The 24,998-nt window shown below is 53.6% G+C and overlaps 1 protein-coding gene across 2 annotated transcripts in view; it reads right to left on the reverse strand.

Annotated features, from left to right (window-relative positions):
- LOC137311116 (voltage-dependent L-type calcium channel subunit alpha-1S-like) overlaps positions 1-24,998 on the reverse strand; it is a 183,881-nt gene that overhangs the window by 91,481 nt on the left and 67,402 nt on the right. For both annotated transcript variants that reach the window (XM_067978483.1, XM_067978484.1), the window contains exons 7-10: positions 23,954-24,057; positions 13,873-14,024; positions 10,880-10,964; positions 4,836-4,996 (exon numbers count right to left, since the gene is read on the reverse strand). In XM_067978483.1, the coding sequence (XP_067834584.1) occupies positions 4,836-4,996; positions 10,880-10,964; positions 13,873-14,024; positions 23,954-24,057 (502 nt within the window). The remainder of the gene's footprint in view (positions 1-4,835; positions 4,997-10,879; positions 10,965-13,872; positions 14,025-23,953; positions 24,058-24,998) is intronic.

The following is a 24,998-nucleotide window of genomic DNA, read 5'->3' on the forward strand; positions in this document are numbered from 1 at the left end:
AACACGAGGAGAGAGAGTGATATGGAGAGTGATATTAACACGAGGAGAGTGATATAGAGAGTGATATTAACACGAGGAGAGAGAGCGATAGAGAGTGATATTAACACGAGGAGAGAGAGCGATATAGAGAGTGATATTAACACAAGAATAGATAGCGATATAGAGAGTGATATTAACACGAGGAGAGAGAGCGATACAGAGAGTGATATTAACACGAGGAGAGAGAGTGATATACAGAGTGATATTAACACGAGGAGAGAGAGTGATATAGAGAGTGATATTAACACGAGGAGAGAGAGAGATATAGAGAGTGATATTAACACAAGGAGAGAGAGCGATATCGAGAGTGATATTAACACGAGGAGAGAGAGTGATATGGAGAGTGATATTAACGCGAGGAGAGAGAGCGATATAGAGAGTGATAATCTGTAGAGATTAACACAAGGAGAGAGGGGAGTCGAGAGAGTGAGATTAACACAGGGAGAGAGGGGAGTAGAGAGAGGGAGATTAACACAGGGAGAGAGGGGGTAGAGAGAGGGAGATTAACACAGGGAGAGAGTGGAGTAGAGAGAGGGAGATTAACACGGGGAGAGAGGGGGTAGAGAGAGTGAGATTAACACGGGGAGAGAGGGGAGTAGAGACAGTGAGATTAACACAGGGAGAGAGTGGAGTAGAGAGAGGGAGATTAACACGGGGAGAGAGGGGGTAGAGAGAGTGAGATTAACACGGGGAGAGAGGGGAGTAGAGACAGTGAGATTAACACAGGGAGAGAGTGGAGTAGAGAGAGGGAGATTAACACGGGGAGAGAGGGGGTAGAGAGAGTGAGATTAACACGGGGAGAGAGGGGAGTAGAGACAGTGAGATTAACACAGGGAGAGAGTGGAGTAGAGAGAGGGAGATTAACACGGGGAGAGAGGGGGTAGAGAGAGTGAGATTAACACGGGGAGAGAGGGGAGTAGAGACAGTGAGATTAACACAGGGAGAGAGTGGAGTGGAGAGAGGGAGATTAACACAGGGAGAGAGTGGAGTAGAGAGAGAGAGATTAACACGGGGAGAGAGTGGAGTAGAGAGAGAGAGATTAACACGAGGAGAGAGAGTGATATAAAGAGTGCTATTAACACGAGGAGAGAGTGATATAGAGTGATATTAACACGAGGAGAGAGAGTGATATGGAGTGATATTAACACGTGGAGAGAGTGATATAGAGAGTGATATTAACACGAGGAGAGAGAGTGATATAGAGAGTGATATTAACATGAGGAGAGAGTGATATATAGAGAGAGATTAACACGAGGAGAGAGAGTGATATAGAGAGTGATATTAACATGAGGAGAGAGTGATATAGAGAGTGATATTAACACGAGGAGAGAGAGCGATATAGAGAGTGATATTAACACAAGGATAGATAGCGATATGGAGAGTGATATTAACACGAGGAGAGAGAGCGATATAGAGAGTGATATTAACACGAGGAGAGAGTGATATAGAGAGTGATATTAACACGAGGAGAGAGAGCGATATAGAGAGTGATATTAACACAAGGATAGATAGCGATATGGAGAGTGATATTAACACGAGGAGAGAGAGCGATATAGAGAGTGATATTAACACGAGGAGAGAGAGTGATATAGAGAGTGATATTAACACGAGGAGAGAGAGTGATATAGAGAGTGATAATCTGTAGAGATTAACACAAGGAGAGAGGGGGTAGAGAGAGTGAGATTAACACGGGGAGAGAGGGGAGTCGAGAGAGTGAGATTAACACGGGGAGAGAGGAGGGGTAGAGAGAGTGAGATTAACACGGGGAGAGAGGAGGGGTAGAGAGAGTGAGATTAACATGGGGAGAGAGAGGGGGTAGAGAGAGTGAGATTAACACGGGGAGAGAGGGGTGGTAGAGAGAGTGAGATTAACACGGGGAGAGAGAGGGGGTAGAGAGAGTGAGATTAACACGGGGAGAGAGGAGGGGTAGAGAGAGTGAGATTAACATGGGGAGAGAGAGGGGCAGAGAGAGTGAGATTAACACGGGGCGAGAGGGGGGGTAGAGAGAGTGAGATTAACACGGGGAGAGAGAGGGGCAGAGAGAGTGAGATTAACACGGGGAGAGAGGGGTGGTAGAGAGAGTGAGATTAACACGGGGAGAGAGGGGTGGTAGAGAGAGTGAGATTAACACGGGGAGAGAGAGGGGCAGAGAGAGTGAGATTAACACGGGGAGAGAGGGGTGGTAGAGAGAGTGAGATTAACACGGGGAGAGAGAGGGTTAGAGAGAGTGAGATTAACACGGGGAGAGAGGAGGGGTAGAGAGAGTGATATTAACATGGGGAGAGAGAGAGAGAGATTAACACGGGGAGAGAGGGGGGGTAGAGAGAGTGAGATTAACACGGGGAGAGAGAGGGGTAGAGAGAGTGAGATTAACACGGGGAGAGAGAGGGGGTAGAGAGAGTGAGATTAACACGGGGAGAGAGAGGGGTAGAGAGAGTGAGATTAACACGGGGAGAGAGAGGGAGTAGAGAGAGTGAGATTAACATGGGGAGAGAGAGGGAGTAGAGAGAGTGAGATTAACACGGGGAGAGAGAGAGTGAGATTAACATGGGGAGAGAGAGGGGTAGAGAGAGTGAGATTAACACGGGGAGAGAGAGGGGTAGAGAGAGTGAGATTAACATGGGGAGAGAGAGGGGTCGAGAGAGTGAGATTAACACGGGGAGAGAGGAGGGGTAGAGAGAGTGAGATTAACATGGGGAGAGAGAGGGGTCGAGAGAGTGAGATTAACACGGGGAGAGAGAGGGAGTAGAGAGAGTGAGATTAACATGGGGAGAGAGAGGGGTCGAGAGAGTGAGATTAACACGGGGAGAGAGGAGGGGTAGAGAGAGTGAGATTAACATGGGGAGAGAGAGGGGTCGAGAGAGTGAGATTAACACGGGAAGAGAGAGGGAGTAGAGAGAGTGAGATTAACACGGGGAGAGAGAGAGAGAGAGATTAACACGAGGAGAGAGAGGGGTAGAGAGAGTGAGATTAACACGGGGAGAGAGAGAGAGTGAGATTAACACGGGGCGAGAGGGGGGTCGAGAGAATGAGATTAACACGGGGCGAGAGGGGGGGTACAGAGAATGAGATTAACACGGGGCGAGAGGGGGGGTAGAGAGAGTGAGATTAACACGGGGAGAGAGAGGGGGTAGAGAGAGAGAGATTAACACGGGGAGAGAGAGGGGGTAGAGAGAGTGAGATTAACACGGGGAGAGAGTGGGGTAGAGAGAGTGAGATTAACACGGGGCGAGAGGAGGGGTACAGAGAATGAGATTAACACGGGGCGAGAGGGGGGGTAGAGAGAGTGAGATTAACACGGGGAGAGAGAGGGGGTAGAGAGAGAGAGATTAACACGGGGAGAGAGAGGGGGTAGAGAGAGTGAGATTAACACGGGGAGAGAGGGGGGTAGAGAGAGAGAGATTAACACGGGGAGAGAGAGAGTGAGATTAACACGGGAAGAGAGAGGGGAGTAGAGAGAGTGAGATTAACACGGGGAGAGAGGGGGTGTAGAGAGAGTGAGATTAACACGGGGAGAGAGAGGGTTAGAGAGAGTGAGATTAACACGGGGCGAGAGGGGGGGTAGAGAGAGTGAGATTAACACGGGGAGAGAGAGGGGGTAGAGAGAGTGAGATTAACACGGGGAGAGAAGGGGGGGTAGAGAGAGTGAGATTAACACGGGGAGAGAGAGGGGGTAGAGAGAGTGAGATTAACACGGGGAGAGAAGGGGGGGTAGAGAGAGTGAGATTAACACGGGGAGAGAGAGGGGGTAGAGAGTGAGATTAACACGGGGAGAGAGAGGGGGTAGAGAGAGTGAGATTAACATGGGGAGAGAGGGGTAGAGAGAGTGAGATTAACACGGGGAGAGAGAGGGTTAGAGAGAGTGAGATTAACACGGGGAGAGAGAGGGTTGGAGAGAGTGAGATTAACACGGGGCGAGAGGGGGGGTAGAGAGAGTGAGATTAACACGGGGAGAGAGAGGGAGTAGAGAGAGTGAGATTAACACGGGGAGAGAGGGGGTGTAGAGAGAGTGAGATTAACACGGGGAGAGAGAGGGTTAGAGAGAGTGAGATTAACACGGGGCGAGAGGGGGGGTAGAGAGAGTGAGATTAACACGGGGAGAGAGAGGGTTAGAGAGAGTGAGATTAACACGGGGAGAGAGGGGTAGAGAGAGTGAGATTAACACGGGGCGAGAGGGGTAGAGAGAGTGAGATTAACACGGGGAGAGAGAGGGGGTAGAGAGAGTGAGATTAACACGGGGAGAGAGAGGGTTAGAGAGAGTGAGATTAACACGGGGAGAGAGAGGGGGTAGAGAGAGTGAGATTAACACGGGGAGAGAGAGAGTGAGATTAACACGGGGAGAGAGAGGGGGTAGAGAGAGTGAGATTAACACGGGGAGAGAGAGAGTGAGATTAACACGGGGAGAGAGAGGGGGTAGAGAGAATGAGATTAACACGGGGCAAGAGGGGGGGTAGAGAGAGTGAGATTAACACGGGGAGAGAGAGGGGGGGGGAGAGAGTGAGATTAACACGGGGCGAGAGGGGGGGGTAGAGAGAGTGAGATTAACACGGGGCGAGAGGGGGGGTAGAGAGAGTGAGATTAACACGGGGAGAGAGAGGGGGGTAGAGAGAGTGAGATTAACATGGGGAGAGAGAGGGGGTAGAGAGAGTGAGATTAACATGGGGAGAGAGAGGGGGTAGAGAGAATGAGATTAACACGGGGCGAGAGGGGGGGTAGAGAGAGTGAGATTAACACGGGGTCTCTGGTACAGCTCTTCATTTGCTGACACATGGTTACGAGAGGCTCTGAGTTCTTACCCTGGACGTCCGTCAGCCAGTCGGGTTGACAGTGATGCTCTGTCGCGATCATCAGAGTGTTCAGGAAAACTAGGAATATCACCAGCCAGTAAAAGAAGTTGGATTTCACCACCTCCCTGCACTTCCGTCTGAACATCCGATTCCACCTCTGACATCGCCAACTGCAGGAAAACCAGCAGGGGTAGATCGGTCTTACTGCTTGTATTGGTTTGTGAGATGTGATCAAGACTGGGTTAGGCTGAGAACACGAAGAGACGGCTTCTCCTCCGCGATCAGGCACGAGATAGCACAGCTCAAGCTAGAGTCGAGCAATCAGGCTTAAAACCAGCTCCATGAACTGACCTCAACTCCCCGCACCCAGCCCTTCCCCTCCTGCCACGTGCCGAGGCTAGTGGTCCCTACCGAGGCCTACAAGGCTGTGACCACTCCCCCCCACCTTGACTTTCAGGGCTCCTCCGACCTTTGACATCCCCAGCCGCCTCTCCTGGGCTGAGGTTTTTAAGCCGGTCACTGGCAGTCGTCCCTCCAGGAGCACGCCCTGCATCAACAACAATCTCCGACCCCGGGAAATGGGTCAGGGTGGGGCGGAGTCAGAGGGTTGGGGGCAGTCCTGGCCCATGACTACCCCACTCCAAGGCAGACAATCCAGCCCCAAGGGTCAACCACATAGGACTGGTGTCACATACAGGCCCAGACCGGGTAAGGACGGGAGTCACGTGTCGGCCCAGACCGGGTAAGGACGGGAGTCACGTGTAGGCCCAGACCGGGTAAGGACGGGAGTCACGTGTCGGCCCAGACCGGGTAAGGACGGGAGTCACGTGTAGGCCCAGACCGGGTAAGGACGGGAGTCACGTGTCGGCCCAGACCGGGTAAGGACGGGAGTCACGTGTCGGCCCAGACCGGGTAAGGACGGGAGTCACGTGTAGGCCCAGACCGGGTAAGGACGGGAGTCACGTGTAGGCCCAGACCGGGTAAGGACGGGAGTCACGTGTAGGCCCAGACCGGGTAAGGACGGGAGTCACGTGTAGGCCCAGACCGGGTAAGGACGGGAGTCACGTGTAGGCCCAGACCCGGTAAGGACGGGAGTCACGTGTAGGCCCAGACCCGGTAAGGACGGCAGGTTCCCTTCCCTGAAAGACGATCGTGAACCGGTTGGAATTTTACAACAATCCGATAGCTTTGTGGGCAGCCCACAAGAAGAAGCAATAACGTGCATTTATATAACGACTTTCACAACCTCAGGACATCCCAAAGCGCTTTACAGTCAATGAAATCACTGTTGTAACGTAGGAAACGTGGCAGCTAATTTGCGCACAGCAAGATCCCACAAACAGCAATGAAATAATGATCAGATAATCTCTTTGTTAATGATGTTGGTTAAGGAATAAATATTGTCCAGGACACCAGAGAGAACTCCCCTGCTCTTCTTCAAATAGTGGGCGTAGGATCTTTTACATCCGCCTGAGAGAACAGACAGGGCCTCAGTTTAATATCTCATCCGAAAGATGGCTCCTACCGAGAGTGCAGCGCTCCCTCACTACTGACCCTCCGACAGTGCAGCGCTCCCTCCGTCCTGACCCTCCGACAGTGCAGCGCTCCCTCAGTACTGACCCTCCGACAGTGCAGCGCTCCCTCCGTCCTGACCCTCCGACAGTGCAGCGCTCCCTCAGTACTGACCCTCCGACAGTGCTGCGCTCTCTCCATACTGGCCCTCCGAGAGTGCAGCGCTCCCTCAGTACTGACCCTCCAAGACTGCAGCACTCCCTCACTACTGGCCCTCCGACAGTGCAGCACTCCCTCACTACTGGCCCTCCGACAGTGCAGCGCTGCCTCAGTACTGACCCTCCGACAGTGCAGCACTCCCTCAGTACTGACCCTCCGACAGTGCTGCACTCCCTCAGTACTGACCCTCCGACAGTGCAGCGCTGCCTCAGTACTGACCCTCCGACAGTGCAGCGCTCCCTCCGTCCTGACCCTCCGACAGTGCAGCGCTCCCTCAGTACTGACCCTCCGACAGTGCTGCACTCCCTCAGTACTGACCCTCCGACAGTGCAGCGCTGCCTCAGTACTGACCCTCCGACAGTGCAGCGCTCCCTCAGTACTGACCCTCCGACAGTACAGCGCTGCCTCAGTACTGACCCTCCGACAGTGCAGCACTCCCTCAGTCCTGGCCCTCCGACAGTGCTGCACTCCCTCAGTCCTGACCCTCCGACAGTGCAGCGCTCCCTCAGTACTGACCCTCCGACAGTGCAGCGCTCCCTCAGTACTGACCCTCCGACAGTGCAGCGCTCCCTCAGTACTGACCCTCCGACAGTGCAGCGCTCCCTCAGTACTGACCCTCCGACAGTGCAGCGCTCCCTCAGTACTGACCCTCCGACAGTGCAGCACTCCCTCAGTACTGACCCTCCGACAGTGCAGCGCTCCCTCAGTACTGACCCTCCGACAGTACAGCGCTCCCTCAGTACTGACCCTCCGACAGTACAGCGCTCCCTCAGTACTGACCCTCCGACAGTGCAGCACTCCCTCAGTACTGACCCTCCGACAGTACAGCACTCCCTCAGTACTGACCCTCCAACAGTACAGCACTCCCTCAGTACTGACCCTCCGACAGTACAGCGCTCCCTCAGTACTGACCCTCCGACAGTACAGCGCTCCCTCAGTACTGACCCTCCGACAGTACAGCGCTCCCTCAGTACTGACCCTCCGACAGTACAGCGCTCCCTCAGTACTGACCCTCCGACAGTACAGCGCTCCCTCAGTACTGACCCTCCGACAGTGCAGCACTCCCTCAGTACTGACCCTCCGACAGTACAGCACTCCCTCAGTACTGACCCTCCGACAGTACAGCACTCCCTCAGTACTGACCCTCCGACAGTACAGCGCTCCCTCAGTACTGACCCTCCGACAGTACAGCGCTCCCTCAGTACTGACCCTCCGACAGTGCAGCGCTCCCTCAGTACTGACCCTCCGACAGTGCAGCACTCCCTCAGTACTGACCCTCCGACAGTACAGCACTCCCTCAGTACTGACCCTCCGAGAGTGCAGCACTCCCTCAGTACTGACCCTCCGACAGTGCAGCGCTCCCTCAGTACTGACCCTCCGACAGTGCAGCGCTCCCTCAGTACTGACCCTCCGACAGTGCAGCGCTCCCTCAGTACTGACCCTCCGACAGTGCAGCGCTCCCTCAGTACTGACCCTCCGACAGTGCAGCGCTCCCTCAGTACTGACCCTCCGACAGTGCAGCGCTCCCTCAGTACTGACCCTCCGACAGTGCAGCGCTCCCTCAGTACTGACCCTCCGACAGTGCAGCGCTCCCTCAGTACTGACCCTCCGACAGTACAGCGCTCCCTCAGTACTGACCCTCCGACAGTACAGCGCTCCCTCAGTACTGACCCTCCGACAGTACAGCACTCCCTCAGTACTGACCCTCCGACAGTGCAGCACTCCCTCAGTACTGACCCTCCGACAGTACAGCACTCCCTCAGTACTGACCCTCCGACAGTACAGCGCTCCCTCAGTACTGACCCTCCGACAGTACAGCGCTCCCTCAGTACTGACCCTCCGACAGTACAGCACTCCCTCAGTACTGACCCTCCGACAGTGCAGCACTCCCTCAGTACTGACCCTCCGACAGTACAGCACTCCCTCAGTACTGACCCTCCGACAGTACAGCACTCCCTCAGTACTGACCCTCCGACAGTGCAGCACTCCCTCAGTACTGACCCTCCGACAGTACAGCACTCCCTCAGTACTGACCCTCCGACAGTACAGCGCTCCCTCAGTACTGACCCTCCAACAGTACAGCACTCCCTCAGTACTGACCCTCCGACAGTACAGCACTCCCTCAGTACTGACCCTCCGACAGTACAGCACTCCCTCAGTACTGACCCTCCGAGAGTGCAGCACTCCCTCAGTACTGACCCTCCGACAGTGCAGCGCTCCCTCAGTACTGACCCTCCGACAGTGCAGCGCTCCCTCAGTACTGACCCTCCGACAGTGCAGCGCTCCCTCAGTACTGACCCTCCGACAGTGCAGCGCTCCCTCAGTACTGACCCTCCGACAGTGCAGCGCTCCCTCAGTACTGACCCTCCGACAGTGCAGCGCTCCCTCAGTACTGACCCTCCGACAGTGCAGCGCTCCCTCAGTACTGACCCTCCGACAGTACAGCGCTCCCTCAGTACTGACCCTCCGACAGTACAGCGCTCCCTCAGTACTGACCCTCCGACAGTACAGCACTCCCTCAGTACTGACCCTCCGACAGTGCAGCACTCCCTCAGTACTGACCCTCCGACAGTACAGCACTCCCTCAGTACTGACCCTCCGACAGTACAGCGCTCCCTCAGTACTGACCCTCCGACAGTACAGCGCTCCCTCAGTACTGACCCTCCGACAGTACAGCACTCCCTCAGTACTGACCCTCCGACAGTGCAGCACTCCCTCAGTACTGACCCTCCGACAGTACAGCACTCCCTCAGTACTGACCCTCCGACAGTACAGCACTCCCTCAGTACTGACCCTCCGACAGTGCAGCACTCCCTCAGTACTGACCCTCCGACAGTACAGCGCTCCCTCAGTACTGACCCTCCGACAGTACAGTGCTCCCTCAGTACTGCACTGGAGTGTCAGCTTGGATTATGTGTTGAAGTCTCTGGAGTGGGGTTTGAACCCACAACCTTCTAACTCCGAGGCAAGTGTGATACAGGCTGAGCCGTGACTGACACTCATGAAATGAGGTTCACAACTTGCCCTGGTGATGAGTGGATTTGAACTCATGACCTCACTAGCCAATCAGAAAGACAACAAATAAACTCCTCATTGTACCAGCCCTTCCCTCTCCCCAAGGTTAATGTATAGTAGGTGAGAGGCAGACTCTGATTGGTCAACGCTGACCTTTCTCACTATAGTAGGTGAGAGGCAGACTCTGATTGGTCAACGCTGACCTTTCTCACTATAGTAGGTGAGAGGCAGACTCTGATTGGTCAACGCTGACCTTTCTCACTATAGTAGGTGAGAGGCAGACTCTGATTGGTCAACGCTGACCTTTCTCACTATAGTTGGTGAGAGGCAGACTCTGATTGGTCAACGCTGACCTTTCTCACTATAGTAGGTGAGAGGCAGACTCTGATTGGTCAACGCTGACCTTTCTCACTATAGTAGGTGAGAGGCAGACTCTGATTGGTCAACGCTGACCTTTCTCACTATAGTAGGTGAGAGGCAGACTCTGATTGGTCAACGCTGACCTTTCTCACTATAGTAGGTGAGAGGCAGACTCTGATTGGTCAACGCTGACCTTTCTCACTATAGTAGGTGAGAGGCAGACTCTGATTGGTCAACGCTGACCTTTCTCACTATAGTAGGTGAGAGGCAGACTCTGATTGGTCAACGCTGACCTTTCTCACTATAGTAGGTGAGAGGCAGACTCTGATTGGTCAACGCTGACCTTTCTCACTATAGTAGGTGAGAGGCAGACTCTGATTGGTCAACGCTGACCTTTCTCACTATAGTAGGTGAGAGGCAGACTCTGATTGGTCAACGCTGACCTTTCTCACTGTAGTAGGTGAGAGGCAGACTCTGATTGGTCAACGCTGACCTTTCTCACTGTAGTAGGTGAGAGGCAGACTCTGATTGGTCAACGCTGACCTTTCTCACTATAGTAGGTGAGAGGCAGACTCTGATTGGTCAACGCTGACCTTTCTCACTATAGTAGGTGAGAGGCAGACTCTGATTGGTCAACGCTGACCTTTCTCACTATAGTAGGTGAGAGGCAGACTCTGATTGGTCAACGCTGACCTTTCTCACTATAGTAGGTGAGAGGCAGACTCTGATTGGTCAACGCTGACCTTTCTCACTATAGTAGGTGAGAGGCAGACTCTGATTGGTCAACGCTGACCTTTCTCACTGTACGAGGTGAGAGGCAGACTGTGATTGGTCGACGCTGACCTTTCTCACTGTACGAGGTGAGAGGCAGACTGTGATTGGTCGACGCTGACCTTTCTCACTGTACGAGGTGAGAGGCAGACTGTGATTGGTCGACGCTGACTTACATGATGCGTGAGCGCAGGTTCATTCCCTCCATCTCGAACAGTTCCTGAGAACCAATGGAACCTGTTTCTACAGACGCCAGTATCCCTGCAGAGAGAGGATGAGACACAGTGAGAACACGGTGGGGTTGGGGGAAGTGGGAGGAGAGAAGGGGAAAGGGGAGGAGGAGGGACCTCCATCTCAACTCATCATGTTCTCTCTCCTCTGATTTCACTGCCCTCCTATCCTCCTTTAATCTCTCCCTCTGTATAAACCCCCCTCCCCATATTCACAGCCACCCCCTCTACCGTGCCATCTCACGTGGCCTCTCTACTCCCATCGTGTCAATCACGGATAAGGCCATCTCTGATCACTTCCTTGTATCCCTCTCCACCCACATCCCCCTCCCCCCTCCCCCCTCCCCCCAACCCTACTTCCTTCTGTGTCCACCCTGGAAAAAACTCTCCCCCAGGTCACTTACAACGGCACTTTCAAATTCCTGACTCTCTATCTTTGGCCCTCCATTCACCACGACATTTCTGCAGCTACCGACCTGCTCCATCACACCCTCACCTCCACCTCTGATGCCCTTGTCCCCATTAAAACCATTTCTCTCTCTCACCCTGGTCGTTCCCCCTGGTTTGGCTCTCATCTCCACTCCCTTAAGTCCAAGGGACACAGACTTGAACGTTTATGGCAGACAACTGGTTTAGCCATTCAGGGCCAGATCTGGCTGGACCACATACAGCACTATCGGGTCCTGCTCTCCTCTTCCGAAACTGCTCACTATTCCAGGATCATCCTGGAATGCAAAGATAACCCCCGGCCTCTCTTCTCCACTCCAAGCCATCTTCTGAAACCCCTCTCCCCTGACCCCTCCAACCTCACTTCCAACAACAAGTGCGAGGAGCTCGTGGATTCTTTGTCACTAAGATTGAGACCATTCGTTCAGCTGCCTCTGCTGCTTCCTCCCTTTCCCGAGCCCACCGAGCCAAACCTCCCATGCGGTTCCCCCTGTCCGAGCACTGAACTCGCATCTTTCTCTAGTTTCTCTCCTATCTCCCCTCGTGCCCTCTCCGAGCTCATCTTGACAATGAGACCAACCTCCTGCTCCCGAGACCCGAGACCCACCTCCTTCTCCCTCGACCCTATTCCTGCTAAACTGCTGACCACCCAACTTCCCATCCTGGCCCCCATGTTAGCTGATATTGTTAACGGTTCCCTCTCCTCAGGTCTCCCTCCCCTTCAAATCTGCTATCATCAACCCCCTCCTCAAAAAAACCACCCTTAACCCCTCTGTCCTTGCAAACTACCCCCCCCCATCTCCAACCTCCCTTTCCTCTCCAAAGTCCTTCAACGTGTTGTCGCCTCCCAAATCCGTGCCCATCTTTCCCACAAAGCCATGTTTGAATCCCTCCAATCAGGTTTCCGCCCCTGCCGCAGTACTGAAACGACCCTCATCAAAGTCACAAATGACATCCTCTGTGACTGTGACGATGGTAAACTATACCTCCTCATCCTTCTCCACCTGTCTGCAGCCATTGACCACACCGTCCTCCTCCATCACCTCTCCTCCGTCGTCCAACTGGGCAGGACTGACCTCGCCTGGTTCCATTCCTATCTGTCCAGTCGTAGCCAGAGAATCTCCTACAATGGCTTCTCTTCCCGCTCCTGCACCGTTACCTCTGGAGTCCCCCAAGGATCTATCCTTGGCCTCCTCCTATTTCTGATCTACAAGCTGCCCCTCGGCGACATCATCCGAAAACACGTCAGGTTCCACATGTCACTGATGACACCCAGCTCTACCTCACCACCACCTCCCTCGACCCCTCCACTGTCTCTCATTTGTCACATTGCTTGTCCGACATCCAGTACTCGTTGAGCAAAAATTTCCTCCAACTAAATATTGGAAAGACCGAAACCATTGTCTTTGGTCCCCGTCACAAACTCCATTCCCCAGCCACCGACTCCATCCCTCTCCCTGGCCACTGTCTGATCCAGACCCTTCACAACCTCGGCGTCCTATTTGACCCTGAGATGAATTTCCGACCCCATATCCTCTCCATCACCAAGACCGCCTACTTCCACCTCCATAACATCGCCCGTCTCCACCCCTGCCTCAGCTCATCTGCTGCTGAAACCCTCATCCCTGCCTTTGTTACCTCCAGTCTGGACTATTCCAATGCTCTCCTGGCCGGCCTCCCATCTTCCACCCTCCATAAACTTGAGCTCATCCAAAATGCTGCTGCCCGTATCCTAACTCGCGCCAAGTCCCGTTCACCAGGAATGCAGTGATTTTAAAATTCTTATCCTTGTTTTCAAATCCCTCCATGACCTCGTCCCTCCCTATCTCTGTCCCCTCCTCCTGCCCTACAACCTTGCCTCTGGAAATCCCCGATTTTAATTGCCCCACCATTGGCGACCGTGCCTTCAGCTGCCTGGGCCCTGAGCTCTGGAATTCCCTCCCTAAACCTCTCCTCCTCTCTCCTCCTTTAAGACACTCCTTAAAACCTGCCTCTTTGACCAAACTTTTGTTCACCTGTCCTAATATCTCCTTATGTGGCTCAGAGTCAAATTTTGTTTGTTAACGCTCCCATGAAGCACCTTGGGACATTTTAGTACGTTAAAGGTGCTATATAAATGCAAGTAGTAGTAGCAGTAGTAATTGTTGTTGTTGTTGGGAGGGCTTTTTTGAGGATTTTTAACGGATATTTTCTGTTCAGTGTAACTACACAGTCTCAGACCATATAACAATCCTTTAGTGGCTGGTGGTTTCCGTGTTTAATGGACATTCCCCACAGGGCAAGCTGCACCTGCAGGCACGGCAAGAAGAGTTGTGAAAAGTTGGCCAACCCAAAGGGTGGAAAGTGGCTGTTTCCATATCCAGCCTGAGAACAAGGCCTCACTCTGGTACAAACGGAGCACCACACTTACGATTCAATGTTCAGGGTTGGGTTGTAACAGTCTCAGGAAAGCTGATTACTCCAGGCCCCAGGGACCCTGCTCAGCTCCTCACCTTCTCCATGTTTGATATGGTCCAGGTCAATGTCCTCAGCGTGTGTGATCCAGTCGAGGTATCCTTTCAGATCTTCGTCCAACTGCTGCTTCTCCCTGAACTTCTGGAAATCTCCCCGTGACTTTGCCTTCTCTCTCTCTCTGGAGAACTCCCTGAACAACACATAGGTCAGCAGGTCATCCCTCCCACAAGTCACACACACTCCTTTCTACACACTCCTCAGTTAGTTTGGCTCAACTCGTGCCAACCGTGGCTCAGTGATAGCACTCCAGCCTTGGAGTCAGAAGTTTCAAGTCCCACTCCAGAGACTTGATCCCATTAACTAGGCTGACACTCCAGTGCAGTCAGGGGGTGATTAATGGACAGTCAGGGGGTGATTAATGGACAGTCGGGGGTGATTAATGGACAGTCAGGGGGTGATTAATGGACAGTCGGGGGGGGTGATTAATGGACAGTCAGGGGGGGGGTGATTAATGGACTGTCGGGGGGGGTGATTAATGGACAGTCAGGGGGTGATTAATGGACAGTCAGGGGGTGATTAATGGACAGTCAGGGGGTGATTAATGGACAGTCAGGGGGGGGGGTGATTAATGGACAGTCAGGGGGTGATTAATGGACAGTCGGGGGGGGGTGATTAATGGACAGTCAGGGGGTGATTAATGGACAGTCGGGGGGGGGTGATTAATGGACAGTCAGGGGGGGGGGTGATTAATGGACAGTCAGGGGGTGATTAATGGACAGTCGGTGGGGGGGGTGATTAATGGACAGTCAGGGGGTGATTAATGGACAGTCAGGGGGTGATTAATGGACAGTCAGGGGGGGGGGGTGATTAATGGACAGTCGGTGGGGGGGGTGATTAATGGACAGTCGGGGGGTGATTAATGGACAGTCGGGGGGTGATTAATGGACAGTCGGTGGGGGGGGTGATTAATGGACAGTCGGTGGGGGGGGTGATTAATGGACAGTCGGGGGGTGATTAATGGACAGTCGGGGGGTGATTAATGGACAGTCGGTGGGGGGGGTGATTAATGGACAGTCGGGGGGTGATTAATGGACAGTCGGGGGGGGGGGTGATTAATGGACAGTCGGTGGGGGGGGTGATTAATGGACAGTCGGGGGGTGATTAATGGACAGTCAGGGGGTGATTAATGGACAGTCGGTGGGGGGGGTGATTAATGGACAGTCGGGGGGTGATTAATGGACAGTCGGGGGGGGGGGGTGATTAATGGACAGTCGGGGGGGGGGGTGATTAATGGACAGTCGGGGGGGGTGATTAATGGACAGTCAGGGGGTGATTAATGGACAGTCGGGGGGGGTGATTAATGGACAGTCGGGGGGGGGGGGTGATTAATGGACAGTCGGGGGGGGTGATTAATGGACTGTCGGGGGGGGGTGATTAATGGACAGTCGGGGGGTGATTAATGGACAGTCGGGGGGGGTGATTAATGGACAGTCGGGGGGGGGGGTGATTAATGGACAGTCGGGGGGGGTGATTAATGGACTGTCGGGGGGGGGTGATTAATGGACAGTCGGGGGGTGATTAATGGACAGTCGGGGGGGGTGATTAATGGACAGTCGGGGGGGGGGGTGATTAATGGACAGTCGGGGGGGGTGATTAATGGACTGTCGGGGGGGGGTGATTAATGGACAGTCGGGGGGTGATTAATGGACAGTCGGGGGGGGTGATTAATGGACAGTCGGGGGGGGGGGTGATTAATGGACAGTCGGGGGGGGGTGATTAATGGACAGTCGGGGGGTGATTAATGGACAGTCGGGGGGGGGTGATTAATGGACAGTCGGGGGGGGTGATTAATGGACAGTCGGGGGGGGTGATTAATGGACAGTCGGGGGGTGATTAATGGACAGTCGGGGGGGGGGGGGTGATTAATGGACAGTCGGGGGGGGGGGTGATTAATGGACAGTCGGGGGGGGTGATTAATGGACAGTCGGGGGGGGGGTGATTAATGGACAGTCGGGGGGTGATTAATGGACAGTCGGGGGGTGATTAATGGACAGTCAGGGGGGGTGATTAATGGACAGTCGGGGGGTGATTAATGGACAGTCGGGGGGGGGGTGATTAATGGACAGTCGGGGGGGGTGATTAATGGACAGTCGGGGGGTGATTAATGGACAGTCGGGGGGGTGATTAATGGACAGTCGGGGGGGGGTGATTAATGGACAGTCGGGGGGGGGGGGTGATTAATGGACAGTCGGGGGGTGATTAATGGACAGTCGGGGGGTGATTAATGGACAGTCGGGGGGGGGGGGGTGATTAATGGACAGTCGGGGGGTGATTAATGGACAGTCGGGGGGGGGGTGATTAATGGACAGTCGGGGGGGGGGGTGATTAATGGACAGTCGGGGGGGGGGGTGATTAATGGACAGTCGGGGGGGGGTGATTAATGGACAGTCGGGGGGGGGGTGATTAATGGACAGTCGGGGGGTGATTAATGGACAGTCGGGGGGTGATTAATGGACAGTCGGGGGGGGGGGGTGATTAATGGACAGTCAGGGGGGGTGATTAATGGACAGTCGGGGGGGGGGGGTGATTAATGGACAGTCGGGGGGTGATTAATGGACAGTCGGGGGGGGGGGGTGATTAATGGACAGTCGGGGGGGGGGGTGATTAATGGACAGTCGGGGGGGGGGTGATTAATGGACAGTCGGGGGGTGATTAATGGACAGTCGGGGGGTGATTAATGGACAGTCGGGGGGGGTGATTAATGGACAGTCGGGGGGGGTGATTAATGGACAGTCGGGGGGGGTGATTAATGGACAGTCGGGGGGTGATTAATGGACAGTCGGGGGGGTGATTAATGGACAGTCGGGGGGGGGTGATTAATGGACTGTCGGGGGGGATATTAAAGGGTTGGGGGAATGAGGGGAGAGTGGAATTAGACTGGGTGGGATATTAAAGGGTGTGGAGAGTGAGGGAGAGTGGGATTAGACTGGGTGGGAAATTAAAGGGTTTGGGGAGTGAGGGGAGGGAGGTATTGGACTGGGTGGGATATTAAAGGGTATGGGGAGTGAGGAGAGAGTAGGATTAGACTGGGTGGGATATTAAATGGTATGGGGAGTAAGGGGAGAGTGGGATGAGACTGTGATGGATATTAAACGGAGTGAGGGGAGGGAGTGATTAGACTGGGTGGGATATTAAAGGGTATGGGGAGTAAGGGGAGAGTGGGATGAGACTGTGATGGATATTAAACGGAGTGAGGGGAGGGAGTGATTAGACTGGGTGGGATATTAAAGGGTGTGGGGAGTGAGGGGAGAGTGAGATTAGACTGGGTGGGATATTAAAGGGTGTGGGGAGTAAGGGGAGAGTGGGATGAGACTGTGATGGATATTAAACGGAGTGAGGGGAGGGAGTGATTAGACTGGGTGGGATATTAAAGGGTATGGGGACTGAGGGAGAGTGGGATTAGACTGGGTGGGAAATTAAAGGGTTTGGGGAGTGAGGGGAGGGAGGTATTGGACTGGGTGGGATATTAAAGGGTATGGGGAGTGAGGAGAGAGTAGGATTAGACTGGGTGGGATATTAAATGGTATGGGGAGTGAGGGGAGAGTGGGATTACACTGGGTGGGATATTAAAGGGTATCGGGAGTCAGGGGAGAGTGAGATTAGACTGGGTGGGATATTAAACGGTATGGGGACTGAGGGAGAGTGGAATTAGACTGGGTGGAATATTAAATGGTATGGGGAGTGAGGGGAGAGTGAGATTAGACTGGGTGGGATATTAAAGGGTGTGGGGAGTGAGGGGAGAGTGGGATTAGACTGGGTGGAATATTAATGGGTATGGGGAGTGAGGGGAGAGTGGGATTAGACTGTGTGGGATATTAAAGGGTATGGGGAGTGAGGGGAGAGTGGGATTAGACTGGGTGGAATATTAATGGGTATGGGGAGTGAGGGGAGAGTGGGATTAGACTGTGTGGGATATTAAAGGGTATGGGGAGTGAGGGGAGAGTGGGATTAGACTGGGTGGGATATTAAAGGGTGTGGGGAGTGAGGGGAGAGTGGGATTAGACTGTGTGGGATATTAAAGGGTGTGGGGAGTGAGGGGAGAGTGGGATTAGACTGTGTGGGATATTAAAGGGTGTGGGGAGTGAGGGGAGAGTGGGATTAGACTGGGTGGGATATTAAAGGGTGTGGGGAGTGAGGGGAGAGTGGGATTAGACTGTGTGGGATATTAAAGGGTGTGGGGAGTGAGGGGAGAGTGGGATTAGACTGTGTGGGATATTAAAGGGTGTGGGGAGTGAGGGGAGAGTGGGATTAGACTGGGTGGGATATTAAAGGGTGTGGGGAGTGAGGGGAGAGTGGGATTAGACTGTGTGGGATATTTAAGGGTATGGGGTGTGAGGGGAGAGTGGGATTAGATTGGGTGGGATATTAAAGGTTATGGGGACTGAGGGGAGAGTGGGATAAGACTGGGTGGGATTGTCGAAACTTAACACTATACCAATGCACTAATACACTCAGACCAGGATCACAAAGGGAAAAGTTTTACTGAATTGACTTGTATACAAGGGAAGCTGTACTCTGAACAACGGTCAGAACAACCTCTTCACTGAACAAAGGAAACAGTTCACATTTATACAGTTTAATTAGCAATGCCACCTGTCATAGAATATGGGCGTACATGTACATTCTTTATTGGTTCAGGTAGTTGGTCAATCAAGTTATGAGCCTGCCCCCTCTGGACATCCATAGCTCATTCCTAGATTGGCACGTAGGCCTCGTAGGCCCGAGCACTACCCTCCCTAAATTCTAAAGCTGGTTATCAGTAGGGCTGAAGTCAGTCTCAAGGCCACATGGCCTCTCAAGAAACTGTATTCTCATTATATTTTATAGTCAGCAATACCCTTATCTGCACGGGGGGATGGGGGGGCAGACAGTACTAAGCACCTGCACAGCCAGCTTAATTATCAACATACCAAGGCTTAAACGTAATTACACAATTGTGTCTTTCTGTGTGTGTGTGCTGTAGCTACCCCATTATGGGAGGCAAGGAGTTAACATTGGTCAAATATCCATCATGCATTTCTTTTCTTTTTTATGGTCAAGTAACTGTTCACGTATTTCTACATTAATGTGGTCTTTATGGTTTTCCACAGGATATTAAAGGGTATGGAGAGTGAGGGGAGAGTGGGATGAGACTGTGTGGGATATTAAAGGGAATGGCGAGTGAGGGGAGAGTGGGATGAGACTGTGTGGGATATTAAAGGGAATGGCGAGTGAGGGGAGAGTGGGATGAGACTGTGTGGGATATTAAAGGGAATGGCGAATGAGGGGAGAGTGGAATTAGACTGGGTAGGATATTAATGGGTATGGGGAGTGAGGGGACGGAGGTATTAGACTGGATGGGATGTTATTTGGTATGGGGAGTGAGGAGAGAGTGGGATTAGACTGGGTGGGATATTAAATGGTATGGGGACTAAGGGGAGAGTGGGATTAGACTGGGTGGAATATTAATGGGTATGGGGATTAAGGGGAGAGTGGGATTAGATTGGGTGGGATATTAAAGCGTATGGGGAGTGAGGGTAGAGTAGGATTAGACTGCGTGGGATATTAAAGGGTATGGGGAGTGAGGGGAGAGTGGGATTGGACTGGGTGGAATATTAATGGATATGGGTCGTGAGGGGACAGTGGTTTAGACTGGTGGGATATTAAAGGGTATGAGGACTGAGGGAGATTGGGATTAGACTGGGTGGGATATTAAAGGGTTGTGGGAATGTGGGGAGAGTGGAATTAGAATGAGTGGGATATTAAAGGGTATGGGGAGTGAGGGGAGAGTGGGATTAGACTGGGTGGGATATTAAAGGATACGGGGAGTGAGGGGGAGAGTGGGATTAGACTGGGTGGGATATTAAAGGGTTGGGGGATTTTGGGGAGAGTGGAATTAGACTGGGTGGGATATTAAAGGGTATGGGGAGTGAGGGGAGAGTGGGATTAGACTGGGTGGGATATTAAAGGGTACGGGGAGTGAGGGTAGAGTAGGATTAGACTGCGTGGGATATTAAAGGGTATGGGGAGTGAGGGGAGAGTGGGATTGGACTGGGTGGAATATTAATGGATATGGGTCGTGAGGGGACAGTGGTTTAGACTGGTGGGATATTAAAGGGTATGAGGACTGAGGGAGATTGGGATTAGACTGGGTGGGATATTAAAGGGTTGGGGGATTTTGGGGAGAGTGGAATTAGACTGGGTGGGATATTAAAGGGTATGGGGAGTGAGGGGAGAGTGGGATTAGACTGGGTGGGATATTAAATGGTATGGGGTGTGAGGGGAGGGAGGGATTAGACTGGGTGGAATATTAAAGGGTGTGGGGAGTGAGGGGAGAGTGGGATTAGACTGGGTAGGATATTAAAGGGTATCGGGAGTGAGGGGAGAGTGGGATTAGACTGGGTGGAATATTAATGGGTACGGGGAGTGAGGGGAGAGTGGGATTAGAGTGGGTGGGATATTAAAGGGTATGGGGAGTGAGGGGAGAGTGGGATTAGACTGGGTGGGATATTAAAGGGTATCGGGAGTGAGGGGAGAGTGGGATTAGACTGGGTGGAATATTAATGAGAACGGGGAGTGAGGGGAGAGTGGGATTAGAGTGGGTGGGATATTAAAGGGTGTGGGGAGTGAGGGAGAGTGGGATTAGACTGGGTGGGATATTAAAGGGTGTGGGTAGTGAGGGGAGAGTGGGATTGGACTGGGTGGGATATTGAAGGGTACGGGGAGTGAGGGGAGAGTGGGATTAGACTGGGTGGGATATTAAAGGGTATGGGGAGTGAGGGGAGAGTGGGATTAGTCTGGGTCGGATATGAATGGGTACGGGGAGTGAGGGGAGAGTGGGATTAGACTGGGTGGGATATTAAAGGGTATGGGGAGTGAGGGGAGAGTGGGATTGGACTGGGTGGGATATTGAAGGGTATGGGGAGTAAGGGGAGAGTGGGATTGGACTGGGTGGGATATTGAAGGGTATGGGGAGTAAGGGGAGAGTGGGATTAGACTGGGTGGGATATTAAAGGGTATGGGGAGTGAGGGGAGAGTGGGATTGGACTGGGTGGGATATTGAAGGGTATGGGGAGTAAGGGGAGGGGGTGATTGGACTGGGTGGGGTATTAAACGGTATAGGGAGTGAGGGATTAGACTGGATGGGATGTTAAATGGTTATAGGTAGTGAGGGGACAGTGGGTTAGACTGGTGGGTTATTCAAGGGTACGGGGAGTGAGGGGAGAGTGGGATTTGTCTGGGTCGGATATGAATGGGTACGGGGAGTGAGGGGAGAGTGGGATTCGTCTGGGTCGGATATGAATGGGTACGGGGAGTGAGGGGAGAGTGGGATTCGTCTGGGTCGGATATGAATGGGTACGGGGAGTGAGGGGAGAGTGGGATTTGTCTGGGTCGGATATTAATGGATATGGTTAGTGAGGGGAGAGTGGGTTAGACTGGTGGGATATTGGGCCCGATGTTACCAGGGTTGCGGGCTTTCGGCGGTGGGCTATGAGGTGTGTGGGTAACGCGCGCGGCGAAATCAGTCAGCTCCCCGCGCGATCGTAGCCTAATTGGATTCACTTTCCTGCTCCTCCGGGTTCCCCACTGCTGATCTGTGCGTCGGGCGGGCTGCGCATGCGCAGTAAGGTCTGTCAGCTGGAGGACCTCTATTTAAAGGGGCAGTCCTCCACTGACAGATGCTGCAAGAAATAGAAAAAATCACAGCATGGAGCAGCCCAGGGGGAAGGCTGCTCCCAGTTTAATGATGCCTCACTCCAGATATCAATACATGGGGTGAGGAGGAGGGGGAGGACAGAGATCTTCCCCCCCCCGGCGGGCGGGAGGAAGCGGCCTGCCTCTGCCACCAAGAAGGCCGGGCTCGAGGTGGCAGAGGAGGTCACCTGCACCACCAACATATCGCCCACCTGCATACAGTGCAGGAGGCGCTGCAATGACCTCAGTAGGTCAGCCACAGTGAGTTCACTTACTCTTTCCCCTACACTCCGTCTGCCACATCACCGCCCCCACCCCACATCTCCTTCTGCAGTGCCAACACTACTCTGTCACATCACCCCTCACACCCACTCAAAGCTCATCCTCATCTTACCTGCACTTACTCACCTCGCCAGTACTCATCCCACCACTACCACTCAACCCAATCCTCATACAATCTCATGGCTCTATCCCATACTCACCCTCTCGTGCATCTCTTTCACGGTCAGCCTCATTCAACCTGCCACCACCTGTGCTGCAGCCACAGGGCATGCATCACATATGTGCAGTAGGCAGCGTAAGGCAAACGTGTCGTGAGCATGAAGGGGATGAACAAGGGTGTTTGAGGGTTTGTCATGGTTGTTACTTATGTTGAATTTCTGACCAACTCACATTACATATTATATTGGCACCACTACTGCCATGTCTTTGCGAATCTTGTCTGGTTTGAGCAATAATGCCCTTTCCTGAGGATCACAATGAAGACCCACAACTGATGCCACCCATTGTGTCACTGCAGAGTGGGTGTAGGTGTATTTGCAGGGCTCTTTTATGCAGACGACTGAGAGATGTCGGCGATGTCCCCAGTGGCACCCTGGAAGGATGCGGAGGAGAAGTTGTTGAGGGCAGTGGTGACTTTGACAGCGACAGGTAAGAAGATGGTGCTCGGGCCAGCCGGGAGCAGCTCGGCATGAAGGAGGCTGCAGATGTCCACGACTACATGTCGAGTGACTCTGAGCCTCCGTGTGCACTGCTGCTCAGAGAGGTCCAGGAAGCTGAGCCTCGGTCTGTGGAACCTGCGGCGAGGGTAGTGCCCTCTGCGACCCATCTCTCTCTGCGGTAGCCCTCCCTCCTGCTGTGCAGGTGGATGTGTCACAGCACTGTGTTGTGGAGCTCCACGTGTCAGAGGTGGACGGCGAGGCTGGTGAGGCTGGTGATGCTGTTCGCCCTCCGAGGAGGTCATGACTGCAGCTACGGCGGGCCCCCATCCGGAAGATGTACATCTGAGGGGGTCCGCAAGTTTGGTACATGTCTCTGGACCCCAGGGTAAATGTGCAAGTTGGTGACTTTGATTGTCAGGAGGAGGGTGGTGGAGGCCAAACTTTGTCCCAAGTGACAGAGTGGCCTCCTGCAATGAGTGAGGGTCTCCCCCCCACCGACCTGTCAAATGGACCTTTGCAGCTGCCACAGGCTGATGGCTACAACACGTCCATTTGAACTGGGAGTGTTTCCCCCAGTGTGGGAAACAGTCCCAGGTTGCTCTGAAATCCCACCCCTCCTCACATCATCCCTTAATCAGGTCAGTTAATGACCTGAACAAGCCAAATAAATACCTTCAAGTGGCACCCCGCTGGCCTTAATTGCCTGCGGGATTCCCATCAGCGGAGGCTGTGCGCGCACGCCGGCGCGTCAGCGGGGAACCCGGAAGTGCGCGGGTTCGAGGCGGGCTCCGGTCCCGCTCCGGGATTTCACGATTTTCGGGTCCCCCCCGCCAGGAACGCACCCGATCGCGGGTGCTAAATTGCTGCCCATTAAAGGGTATGGGGAGTGAGGGGAGAGTGGGATTAGGCTGGGTGGAATATTAATGTATATGGGTAGTGAGGGGAGTGCGGGATTAGATTGGGTGGGCTTTTAAAGTGTATGGGGAGTGAGGGTAGAGTGGGATTAAACTGGGTGGGATATTAAAGGGTTGGGGGAGTGAGGGGAGAGTGGAATTAGACTGGGTAGGATATTAAAGGGGATGGGGAGTGAGGGGAGGGAGGTATTAGCCTGGGTGGGATGTTATTTGGTATGGGGAGTGAGGAGAGAGTGGGATTAGACTGGGTGGGATATTGAAGGGTATGGGGAGTGAGGGGAGAGTGGGATTAGATTGGGTGGGATATTAAAGGGTATGGGGAGTGAGGGGAGAGTGGGATTAGACTGGGTGGGATATTAATGGGTATGTGAAGTGAGGGGAGAGTGGATTGGACTGGGTGGGATATTAAATGGTATGAGGACTGAGGGAGAGTGGGATTAGACTGGATGACTCATGCGGAGAGAATGATGGGCCCGGATTTGATGGGAATGGCCTGTTTCTGTGCTGCAATGTTGTTTGACTCCACTCACCCGCTCAGGACGCCCAGGACCAGATTGAGCACGAAGAAAGATCCCAGCAGGATGAGGCTGACAAAGTAGATCCAGGGCCACTCGTTGCCAATGGCATCGTTCACCTGTAGGGACAGACACAGGGCGTGAGCTGGGCACAGGGTCACCATGTCTGACACTGGGCCAGAGAAAGGAGGAGATATTATTACAGGAAGTGCTAGCTGGGACAGTTTTAAGTGGTTCCTGTGCTGTTTGTCGAGAGTGAATCAAATGGCAGCCTTGTGTCGCTGCTGCTTCACAGGTGGGGGGGTGACTTGTTAAACAATCAGTATAGACACAAATGTTTAAAAGGTACAAAGCCCAGCCGCCTGATCACTGGGCGCGTCTCAACAACACTCACCCTCTGACCTTTGCCCTTGACCCACACAGAGAGTCAGGTTAAGAATAGTGTAAAACTAAACGAAGTGAAGTTAAGATGGGGTAAGCTTGTATTTATTGTGCACTGAACACGCCCGTCCATCAGCCCGAGCTGACAGTGTCTGGGCTGTTCCCCACCAGTGAGATCAGGGCTCAAAAACAAAAGGCTTCACTCTCGACCATGTCACACAAGGCCCTGCTCCCTCAGTTCCTGACCCTGTGACCCCCCTCCTTCCCTCAGTCTGTGACCCTGTGTCCCCTTCCCTTCCCTCAGTCCGTGACCCTGCGCCCCTCTCTCCTCCACAGTCCTTGACCCTGTGACCCCTCTCTCCCCTCCCTCAGTCCGTGACCCTGTGACCCCTCTCTCCCCTTCTCAGTCCGTGACCCTGGGATCCCTCCCTCAGTCCGTGACCCTGTGACCCCTCTCTCCCGTCCTCAGTCCGTGACTCTGTGACCCCTCTCTCCCCTCCCTCAGTCCGTGACCCTGTGACCCTTCTCTCCCCTCCTCAGTCCGTGACCCTGGGACCCCTCCCTCAGTCCGTGACCCTGTGACCCCTCTCTCCCCTCCTCAGTCCGTGACCCTGCGACCCCTTTCTCCCCTCCTCTGCTATAGTGGTAGGGGATTCTGTCGTAATGGGAACAGACAGGC

The sequence above is a fragment of the Heptranchias perlo genome, unplaced genomic scaffold (genome assembly GCF_035084215.1).
Source record: "Heptranchias perlo isolate sHepPer1 unplaced genomic scaffold, sHepPer1.hap1 HAP1_SCAFFOLD_297, whole genome shotgun sequence".
Lineage (NCBI taxonomy): Eukaryota > Metazoa > Chordata > Chondrichthyes > Hexanchiformes > Hexanchidae > Heptranchias > Heptranchias perlo.